At 34.8% G+C, this 11919-nt stretch overlaps 1 protein-coding gene and 2 non-coding genes across 3 annotated transcripts; 1 reads left to right on the top strand and 2 right to left on the bottom strand.

Moving 5' to 3' along the window:
* Nucleotides 1-2617: 2617 nt before the first annotated feature.
* On the bottom strand, nucleotides 2618-2691 carry TRNAR-UCG (transfer RNA arginine (anticodon UCG)). The gene has a single exon. It is a non-coding gene; the product is annotated as a tRNA-Arg (tRNA).
* A 1263-nt stretch (nucleotides 2692-3954) lies between these two features.
* Nucleotides 3955-6880, bottom strand: LOC132606916 (uncharacterized protein ycf20). Its single transcript, XM_060320597.1, has 3 exons — nucleotides 6660-6880; nucleotides 5416-5613; nucleotides 3955-4625 (listed from the first exon to the last, which is right to left on the bottom strand). Exons 2-3 carry the CDS (start codon nucleotides 5598-5600, stop codon nucleotides 4226-4228), a joined length of 585 nt encoding a protein of 194 aa, XP_060176580.1. The 5' UTR covers nucleotides 5601-5613; nucleotides 6660-6880; the 3' UTR covers nucleotides 3955-4225.
* Nucleotides 6881-9337: 2457 nt separating this feature from the next.
* On the top strand, nucleotides 9338-9453 carry LOC132608393 (U5 spliceosomal RNA). Its single transcript, XR_009570321.1, has one exon. It is a non-coding gene; the product is annotated as a U5 spliceosomal RNA (small nuclear RNA).
* Nucleotides 9454-11919: the final 2466 nt, after the last annotated feature.

Genomic DNA, 11919 nt, shown 5'->3' with positions numbered 1-11919 from the left:
AAAAAAATTCAACCCATACACCCGACCCCCCACAACCATCTAGTTGGAGGTCACGTGTCATATCTGGTATAGTAAAACCGGCATTAATGGCATGTTGAGTCATTTTGGTAACGGCGATGGCATAAATGAACCAAACTATTGATGAGTGGCATAAATGAGTCATTTCCGATAGTTTGATGATATAAACTATTGACTAATGGCATAAATGAGCCATTTCCGATAGTTTTATGGCATATTTGAGCCTTTTCCGAATATTTAATAAACTCTGGCAACTAGATTTTATTTTAACTGTAAGAAAAAAAATATAATCAGAAACATTAGAAAAGCACTGTCAAATTTTAAAAAATTTCATACCAAAACTGCACTAAAATGTCAAAAACAGATGCACCAAACTCTATCAATACCAAAAAAAGGAGTAGACCTGCACCAAACTCTATCAATAGCAAAAAAAATGTGCCTTTAGATGTGAATTCATGTTAATTTCACACTTCATATTAAATCTAACTACCAACATTTGTTAAGTAGGCGTTTGGCCATAGATACCAAAAATAAATTCACTTTTTTTGGAATTTTTGAAGTTGGAGTTGGGTTTGGCCATAGTTTTTGAAATTGTAATTTTTGATGAAATGTAGTTGTAAAAAGTGAAAAAAATTTGAAATTCTGGAATTTATGGCCAAACGTCCAAAAGTAAAAAAAGTGAAAAAAAATTTCGAAAAAAAAGTGAATAATTTTTATAGTCAAACGGCACCTAAATATTTGAGAGGAACCAAAAGTGCTCACATTTACCAAAAGTTTTTTAAAGATCTTTCCGATGCTTTTTGGAAGCCAAACGTCTTTTACAGAAAAGTAAAAAAAAAAAAAAAAAAAAAAACTCTTTCCAAAAGTTGTCCTATGGAAAATAGGGAGAGTGTTAGCTCAAGATGCTTTTCTTAGTTTCATTCAGAAAATGAAGAAAGTATTGTTATCCAAAAACTTTAAGATTAAGGAGGTAATTTATCCCATTCAATAACTACGGAGATAGTACTATACTATTTATCAAACTTATATGAGTTTCTCTTCGCCAAAAACGAACTTTTCTAAGTAGGCGTTTGGCCATGAAAACCCAATATTTTTTATTTTATTTGGTATTTTAAAGTTGGAGTTGTGTTTGGTTATAGTTTTTGCAAAGAATATTTGGTTGTTTGAATGTGTTGAAAGCGAAAAAAAGTGAAAATAAGGTTTTTGGTGTTTTTTCAAATGAAATTTTCACGGCCAAACGTTGATTTTCAAATAATGTGAAAATATTTTCTGGAAAAAAGTGAAAACATATCATTGCCAAGCGGGCCCTTAAATATCTCTTTTTCAAGACTTTCTAGGCTCTAGCTTCAGTTTCAAGATAACAAATGCCCACACATGGCGAAAAGCCTTGCTTGATGCAAAAGCTTCTAACTTCTAGCATTAACTAACAATATGTAATATGAACTTTCATTTTAATTCTTAAAATAGACAATGGACCAGAACATTTATATAGAAAAGGAAATAAATACCATTTCAATTTTGTTTTATGCACTCATTAAGAGAGATGCTGTGATTTAAGTTAGAGGTTCCAATCACTTCAAAATTAAATATTATGCGTGTTTGCGAAGAACCGAAAAAAGAAAATAATTAAGAGGAAAAAAATCTCAATACGAAAGTTCCTAATGAACAAAGTAAATCATAGAGAGTAATCTTTAAGCGAAAGAAGATCCATCTTTAAGCCTCTCTTAACTCCTCATAATTAGACTTAGGCCTCATTTGTTTGCACTTAATGAAGGTCTGAATCTGAATGGTTCAGACCTTAGATCATTAAGTGCATTTATTTACATTAAAGATCTAAGCACTTATTTGGTCTTAATATGCCTTAATTATTAAGATCTTGAACAAAGTCCTAATATCATTAAGATGTATTTTGTACGGATAATTTTTACCACCGACTCCACCCAACAACTCCTACGAACCACCCCAACCCTCCACAACCCACCCCATCCCCCAACCTACCACCACCACCACCTCCCCAACCCCCTCACTCCCACCCGCACCACTACCCACCCCTCCACTACCCAACCGAGTTGCCCATCCCGAACCCTACGCCTCCACTCACCACCGCCCTACCTACCCACCACCCCGACCCATAAACCCACCCACCAACAGTGCCACACCCACACCTACCCCCACGACCCACCTACCTTACCCCCAAACACCCACTGCACCACCACGACCCACCGCCACGTACCAATCCCTCAACCCCCAAAAGCCCTACCACCTCTACAAACATCTCCATCATTAGTAGTAAACAAAAATGCTTCATTTTTTATCAAATAATATTTTTATTTTATTAAATATGTATTTATTTTCTAATATTTAGATACTTTCTTATTTGAATTGTATATTTATTATATTTAAATAAATACATTATGCACATTCAGATGTTGAAAAACAAACAATCTTAATTATTCAGTATTCAAATCTAGGGACAACATCTTAATCTTTCAAACGTCTTAATCTTAATGAAAACAAATGAGGCCTTAGCGCATGATTGCAAGAGCAATGAGGTTGCCAGACCCAAAATATAAAAATTGAAAAAGAAAACAAAAAGCAGTGACCACAGTGGGAGTCGAACCCACGACCTTCTGATCCGAAGTCAGACGCGCTAATCCACTGCGCTATGCGGTCAGATGAACGCTTTTTCTGCATATAATTATTTAAAACTACACAACATCTTCAGAGTCTGAAAAGTAAATTTTGATTTGAATTGAGTTTTGCAAAACCATTAAAATGCTACAGCGGCTGGTCTCAGAAAAGCTTTTGAAACTGCAGAACAATAATCTTTTTATTTTAGAACCAAGAAATCTGAAAGATCGGCAACACATGTACAGCTCGAAACTCAATAGATATTAAAATAACCCCCCTAATCCTGACAAACTCATGTTATTGGAGCTGCTCAAACTCGTGACATATGTCTAACCCATACATTATATGATGTACTTTCTAGTACTAGACCAAAAGTCCGTGACCGAACAATAATCTTACTAAACCTAATTAAAATTTCAAACCTATGATCTTATTGTTCCATTTCGCTTCACCCTTAACCATATATAACAAGTCAATCTCTATGCGCCCGTCTAAGTAATATTATCCTCCGCCAAGGCTGAAAATCAATATACATATTTCTCTATATGATTAATTATTTTCCAAAGATTGGTGACAACTGACAAAGAACTAGAATTACAGCAAAAGAAGAGAAAGGGTATCGGAAATTATATAAATGAAGATAATTGATCGATATATCTCTCCATGTCAATTGGCCATGATAAAACCCATTAAAAGGACGTTACTCCCCTCATATTCATATCTTCATGAAGATTTAATGACAGAGAATGGACATACAATAAATAGTCAACAACATGATTCTTCACAAGAATAACCAACACTGAGCCAGGCTGCAGTACTTTCATCAACTTTCAATATTTTGCTATCTACATACATCTATAGCTATCCATTCTGTCATTGTAATATAAGAAAAATTCCGTTCTAATCAAAATAAAGAAAATTTTCAGTTAATCTTAGGTAGGATCTAGAAGCAATAAACGAAGGGCTACAACGAGCATTAAGACGTGTAGTTAATGTCCTTAAAAAGCATTGGAAGTAGAGTCATTTCCTCCTAGCATGGCATGCTAAACACAGGTTAAAAGTGCAGCCGAAACACAGCTATTCACATAAAAAAAAACTGTCAGATTCTAAAAGCATTTGTACAAACACAAAAATAGAAAGCTTACCGGAAAGGTCCTATCATAAAATGAAACTTGTTCATTTAACACTAATCAATACATGTTATATCAACTCCCTTATCAGTCTTAATAACCAATAACTCATGCTCTAGGAAGAATCCCATTGCTCAACAACATCCGGGAGCATGAGGTTGATTAAATAAGTGTGTAAAAGTAAAGCAGCAGATAGCATAAAACTGAAACATTAAACCATATTTTCCTGTACATTTTACAAATGTGGCACCAAACTGGGGATGCCTCCCATGTACATGTGAGATATATGCTATACCATTGGAGACACTGTACAACAGACATCCTGCAAAAGACATACAATTACCTTCTGACAACATGAATTTGCCTACCGCAAGCGCAAAAAATAAAACTATGAAATTTCAATGGCGTTATGATTTCTGTACACTTCCCCTCTCCTCATCTCCAACTTAATACTTGAAAGAGTCCAGGAATAGACCAAGAGTCAGCCCGGTCTTCCAATAATTGAACATAGTGATGAGACTCCTTGCCTCATTTATTATGGGAATAGATCTATACATGAGAGCTCCAATGCCCTCCACCACAGCCACAGCTAATCCAGCAGAAATAATATCCCAATCACCTGTCTGCCCTATTACAGTGGCAAATGCGGTTGCACAATAGAAACCCACTAAGAAAAATAGCAACTTCATTGGTAGATTGTTCTTCAACACCTTAATTCTGGCATCTAATTTGGCTAGAAGTGCCTCGATGGCCCTAATAAGTCGAGTTCCACCGCTGCTGCTGGTTGTAGGAGAAGAATTTAGTCCGCTGCCATCTGCAGCACTTCTTATTGACCACGCCAGCCTCCTATATTGGAATTAAACTCTGAGATACATGGGTAGAAAAGTCTCATTTTAAGTCTATGAGCAACGATCTAGAACTAAAGAATGATTAGCATATAGCATATAACATACGTTTTCTTACAAGCCCCGGGAGGAACTTTTAAGGTACTTAGCTATTTGAACAATGTGAGAAGGCTCAACAGAGAGAATATATATATTTTCCAAAATATTTGGTAACCCAAAGCATATCATAATTGGGGCTAGGGAAACTTGTAGGAGTGCATAGGACAAGCAAACTTGGACTCAGCAATGGAAGTAAACTTGGAGTCAGGCAAGACAAATGGATATTGGAAGAAGTTATTCAAACTTAAACCAGTCACTGAAAGAATCAGTTACTTTAAGTAGAAATCTGCAATCAAATTCATTAGGAAATGACTTCCACTTTACGAATTGATGTTAACATTCTTATTTCCTAGTATAATAATTACGATTTCTATCTACCGGCTGCTCAGTTTCTTGTACTTTTGAAGAATGATAAAACAGAATCTTCTAATGATCTTTAATCCTAATAACTTCACTTCTCCATACAGCATGATAACCAGTACTACACAGACTAGGTAACGAAAATCCCTAATATCTGTGCATATTGTGCTTCTTGAAAAAGAGAATTTTCTTTCAAGGGAAATTAAACCTGGGAGACCCTGCTGAAACCAGACATGTTTCCTTCTTATGCATGCAATCTACTTGTCATGGAGGGGAAGGGGCAAAACCATCAAGCTGCATCAAAGTTTCACATGACAAAGGGAAAAACTCACTTGAATTTCCTGAAAGAATAAGGCTGGACAAACTTAATAACAGATAGTTGGAAATCCATGATTCTGCCTAATGAATGTGCAGCTTTCCTACGGCCAACAGCTCCAATAAGTCTTGATCTAGTATGATCAGCACTCAAATGCCTACAAGTTGTTGGACCGCTCGGTAAAGCCAGTTTGGCTGCCATGCTATGTTGTAATCTGTTTAAACAAAACATAAGGATCAGTAAGAACCATGAAGAGATTCCCATCTCTGAGAAGGGGGTCCAGACAATTTTGGAAAATGATATATTCCATATGTGTTTCTTACTCCTGGAATGATTCAACTTTTAAGTAGTAAAAGATATGAGACAAAAGAAACATTTTTTCTCCGTTATGTAACACACTTTTATTTTTTAGACAAATATGCCCAAGAGACCAAGACAGCTTTAGCGCAACTCAACTAGCCTATTGAAACCCACAAGCACAAGTGCTGAGTAAACTGACCCATCAACCGAAGCAAATGAGCTCATGGGTGTTGTAGTTGGGGTTCAAACCAGGTTGTTATTCTTATGTCTCAACTACTGACCTGTCCAAGTATAACCATTTCAATTTGATGAAGCATACCATTTCATGCAATTTACAAGATTGAATTCCCTCATTTTACACCTACCCTAATTGGAAAGATCCACAAAAAAAAGGAAATTTCTGGAGTTGACTCTCACTACTATCTTTGCTCTCTTATCTTTAGTACTTTTTGCATCTTCTTGATGCCATTAATGCAATTTTCTTACTTCATCAAAAAAAAAAAAACACCAGGAAAGTTGAAGCTTGATAAGGGGTGGGTGTTTAGAGACATCAAATTCTGATTGACCACACAAATCTCATCAGAATGTTATACTCATCACAGTAGGTAGACTAAGCCAAATTTCAATTATAGCTTCAAAATCAGTACTACTATTATTACATTACATCAATGTGCCAAGCTTCTGTAGTCAAGAAACAATTTATTTCTCTGTTATGATAAAATTTGTGTCGAAATGAACCTTCAGCCTAACTCAACTCCAGAAGCTAGCTCATGACTCGAGGGTTGCTCAAGACCAAATAAAGATATAATTTTTCCTCATCCTACCGATATGGGACTCAACATTACCTCCTACCAGTATAGGTACCAGGTACAAGAAACAACTACAATAACACAGAGCAGATACATTTAAAATTCTACCATTGAAAAATGATAAAATTAGGGTTTTTTCAGAAGTCAATACCTATAAATCTTCTGATTCTTCGATCAATTTGCGCCGGTGAGAAAAGACACGTGTCAGTCGTCTCAATTCCGCCGATTATAACTATGTAATCGGAACAGTGTCTGTATTGTTTCGGCTAGCGGGTCACCCGTAACCGGTAAGCAATTGTCTAATTTCAATTAGTTGTCATTTTGTTTAATTCTCTCCTAAGGTTACTTTATTTGGAAATAGTTACCGAGAGATTATACAATTTTAGTTGTACATTAATTCCACTTGTATAAAATTTCTTTATCCAATCTACTTTTTGATATTATAGTTTTTTGTCATTAGAATTAATTAATTAATGTAATGTAACTAAAAATTATGTCAAACATTTTATAATTGTTAAATTAAATAAAGATAATTTTTTAGGAGAAAATTAAGATAATGTATCCTTAAATATGCGATAAATAATTACATCTCATCATTTTTTTGAAATATAATTTTTTTTATTTGAATGACTTTCTTATTATTATCAATAGGTTTGTGTAAGGAGACATTACACTTAACTCGTTTTTGATGTTACCTTTGCAGAGAAAGGAATTGAGTGTGTGATCAAATAATCCATAAGCTTATACATGAGATATTAGCAAATAAAGGGGCAACTTACCAGAATAACTATCTAGCTTTTAAATTCAGAGGCTGAGCCAGAATTTGAAGTTTGTGGGTTCGAGATTCTTATTCTTTAAAGTTACTGGGTATTAAATTAACAATTTGTACATATTTGATAAAAAATTTAATACAACTATATGGTTCAGATCAGAGCTACTGGGTTCGGCCGAACCCATGCCCAAAGGGCTAGCTCCGCACTTGTTGTTAATGATTACCTTTTATCAATTTACAATTCGTTGTTAGTTTATGGCAAATTGACTGTATTTGAGTGTATTGAATACACTGTTCAGTTATATCCAACCTTATCTGATGCTACGTGTATTTGACTGTATTTAAATACATGCAACCTTAATTTCTCTGAATGCATCAAAATGATTGTATTCCAGTGCATTTAGATACACGATGAATATGTATATTTTATTGTATTGATATATCCTTTTGTTTTGGCTATATTTGAATGTATTCGAGCTCTGATCGGCAAGGTCGCCACGGGCATCGCAAAATTGAATGTATTCGACTGTACTTGAGTGTATTTCAACAAAATTTAAGATGCAAAATTTCAAATGCACTGTATTAAGTCAAAAAAAAATAAAAAAATAGTGTACAAACATATGTATATATTATTATTCAAACAACACAAACATTTAAATACATCTAGTTTTGATATGAGAAAAACTACGTATATAGCAAAAAAATAACGAATACACTCAGATCTAATATACAACATGCCGGCCTATGTACCTCTTGTGAAGGCAGCTGTGCTAAGTAAATTTTCCCAAAAAATTACACTTTGCATCAGGTATATCATAAGTTTGATTACTTGGGCAGTTGGGCTGGGCTACCTTAGGCGGGCACCAGTTAGGCCATGTACCTTTAACATTATTTTATCACTGATTGATCAGAATGTTTCTCCATTTGTATACTTGGCTCATTTTATAGTATCTGCTTATTACAACTATATTTTATAATTTAGTGTAACATTAACAATGCTAGTTCTGACTCACAAGTGAACATAAAAATTCAGAATATTAAAAAATAACTCATGAGAAAGCCTTTTGTAACTACCAGCAGTATACAGAAACGCTTGTTCAGCCATAATATTTGGGTGAAAACATAGACAATTATTTAAGCCATGATCTCAATTTCCAAATCTCTTGAAGGTTAGGAATTGTGTTTTCTGCTGAGAATTTGTTGCATTAAGTGAAATTAACAGGACAGCCAAAAAAATAGCACAGGGGCATCACATGTTTTGTATCTGCACAATTAAATGAAAATTACTACAGTAGTAAGTTTACCTTCTCTGTGAGATACTTGAATGCAATCTTGTTTTCTCTGGCTTCATATATGGTTCATTGTTGAATATATCCGACGTAAGATATTTTGAGTTATTAAGAATTTATGTTATGTACTTCCAGTAGATAATACCCTTTTTTGAAAGATAAAGAGGGACATTATTTTCGGAATGAATTGTCAAACATGTAATTCTATACTTGCACAAACATCATAGATTCCCCAGTTTATGGTATAGTTGTTGTACAAATGAACTTTGGCGAACCTAAAATGTTACTACTTTGTCCCATTCCATGACACTAATTAGTCCTAAAACATGACACATTTCTATACTTATTAATTTTAACTTAAATTTCTCATTTACCTTAAATGAGATGATTTATAGTTACGCAAATATCTATAGTTCGTTTTAAACCACAAGTTTTAAAAAAATTCTTTTTATTCTTGAACTTTGTGGCCAGTCAAACACCATCATATAAATTGAGACGGAAAGAGTACATGTCCAATTAACTAATTTTTCTGAATACTCCAAATCCTAACGCTCGCGCGTGACGAAATTCAATCTAGCTAAATGCCTTAAATGTGGTTTAATTCTAGAAATAAAATCCTTGGCATGTTGATGTAACGAGAAGAAGAGACTGCCTGCAGATAAGTGCAGAAGTAGAGCTATTTATTTGTTCCGCACAAGAAAGCAAGAGAAATATCGAGCGGAAGGCAATTTATTTAAAGGACTAATTCGCCCTTGCAACAACTCAGGCAGCCACGCAGTGAGCACAAAGCTAGCTATTCTTTCGCCTTTTACTAAAGAATACCGTGTCACATTGCAATCAGTGGTATATTCCAATTTTTTGAGGGGTTTTCTGATTTGAGAACCGCATAATTCCAGTGATATAGTTTATTTTATGATACATATTTTGTGGCTAAGTTAAAAAGGTTAATGCAATGTCTAGTTTGAAAAGATTGGCAACAATTTCTTCTCTTTGTAGAATTTTTGCATCCATGGACATGCCTAAGTAACACTTCAAAGGTTATTTGTGAATTCAAAATAAATAGATATACTCCGTAATATATAACCATGGTACACATTCTATCTACATTAAACTTTTCTATTCATTAAAAGTTAAAACTCATGATGGTGTAAGATAGTTTCTATCCTTTCCTCAAGACAGTAATAGAAGTGGCTGCTACTATTGAGTTTCCTACACTTTTTGTCGAATGCATCTTTAGTATTGGCCAATATAGTGTTGGCACTGTTTTGTAGCCGAAAAGGCTGTTATGTTTCCAATGTAACTTGGGACGCGAATTTTGAACATCCTAAACTACTTGAGTTAATCTTTGGAGAGAATTTTGAACATTCTAAACTACTTGAGTTAACCTTTGGAGAGAATTTTGAACATCCTAAACCACTTGAGTTAACCTTTTGAGTTTTTTTAAGGTATTCAAAACTCATATATATATATATATATATATATATATATATATATATATATATATATATATATGCCGAGAGTGTTCGGGTGAACACCTGAGTGCACCTAAATCGACCCTGACGGCAAATACCGGAACTTTATTTGGTATAATAATTCGGTATCTGGATCCACTTCCCTGACTAATTAATCAGAATTACGTGGTATAACAAGGCCTACTAAGGAGGAATCACTTTCACTCTCAGGGCTCGAATTTGAAAATCAATAAATACAATAGAACTAGACCGAGGTGGTCTTACGGTTTAATTGGTCACGTGGCAAATTTTCATATAGCGTCGGCATTATCATAGGAAAATATCTTCTTTTGCGGGAAAATACATCTGATCAATAGTTACAAGCCGTTGAATATTTGAGTTTCTGTCACTACATGCCTAACTTTTACTAATGAAACATATTCTCTCCTTCAGTGTATGACTGATTTCTTCTTTTAGTTGTACGCCAAAAGCATTATGTTATGTTAACAGCTGCATGCCATACTCCTAGAGGTCCCTGACTTATTTTAGAATTAGTTTAGAACACGTACGTATTTACTACTACATTGATACATGGGCCATTTTCTTGTGACCTTTTTATGTACTATAGCGGTGATCCAGCTAAACATTGCTCCTCTCATTCAGGCATGCAATTCATGGTACGTTCTTCGGTTTATGAAAGCTCTCTTCACACTTATCCGCACGACCATCTAACCGAACACAGCCTTTTGTGTCAAACTGGTCAACGGAGCTATTGTAGATGAGTATTGTTATGTATTATTTGTGTACATAACTGTAAGAGAAACCAATGGCTGACATCTTCACCAAAGGTCTTTCGCGCGTATTATTTGATGATTTTTGGGACAGTCTAACCGTTCGTAAACCTCCTGCTTCGACTGCGGGGGTGTGTTAGATTATGTAATTATTTAGTAAAATATATTTTGTAATCTTCTATTTTAGGATAGCATATGTTAGAATTATTTAGTCAAATTAGTTCCTAATTTGTAGCCCAGAATTATGTTGTAAATTATGTATATCAACCCATTCAAGGGAACAAATTATTCAAGGAAAACATTCTCTTACAACATTAGCAACCCCTCTGTATTATGCTTCAGCACTTGACTTAGATAGAGTAGGTTGGCGCTTGGAAGACCAAGAAATCAAGTTATCCCCAAAGATAGACACAATAACCCGATGTGGAGCGTCGGTTGTCTGGGCACCCTCCCCAATCAACATCTGTATATGATAGTAGTGACTGTAGAGAGAATTTGTATAAATGTATGCCAAAGTCAATCGTACCTCGAATGTAACGCAAATTCATTATTTTCCTTCGTCTATCTACTCTTTCTTCGGAACCTGACTCTATCATTTTAATGCTTCCATATGCTGGACTTTGGGGTCATGCATAAACAAGCAAACCTGTTGGACGGCGTATGATATGTCAGGCCGAGTGAATGTCAAGTATTGCAAAGCGCCTGCCAGACGACGATACTTCGTAGGATCCTCATATGGGGCGCTTGAAGAAGCGCTGAGTTTGTCTTTTGTGTCAACTGGAGCGGGTGATAAGTTGGTATTTTACCAATTTATCTCTTCTTTAATCTTATATTTTTGCTATATTTGCTTGATAAAATTGTGCATTTAGTATCCTTTACATCTATTTTACAGGTTTTATTTGATTTAGAAGTGATCGGAAGAAACCAAGTGAAAATTAAGTCAAAAAGAGGCCAAATGGGACAGTTTTGCAAAACTGTCCAAACTGGACAGTTTTGCAAAAACGGGCCAGATCTGCAATTCCGAAATTCAGTGGGTATTTGTCATTCTTTCAACTTGAAAGAATGAGGTTACTATAAGATGAAAACTAGGGCAAAACATTAATGATCT

The sequence above is a fragment of the Lycium barbarum genome, chromosome 8, assembly GCF_019175385.1.
Source record: "Lycium barbarum isolate Lr01 chromosome 8, ASM1917538v2, whole genome shotgun sequence".
NCBI classification, from domain to species: Eukaryota; Viridiplantae; Streptophyta; class Magnoliopsida; order Solanales; family Solanaceae; genus Lycium; species Lycium barbarum.
The sequence above is the reverse complement of the archived record's forward strand: the minus strand, read 5'-3'. Positions and strand labels throughout refer to the sequence as shown.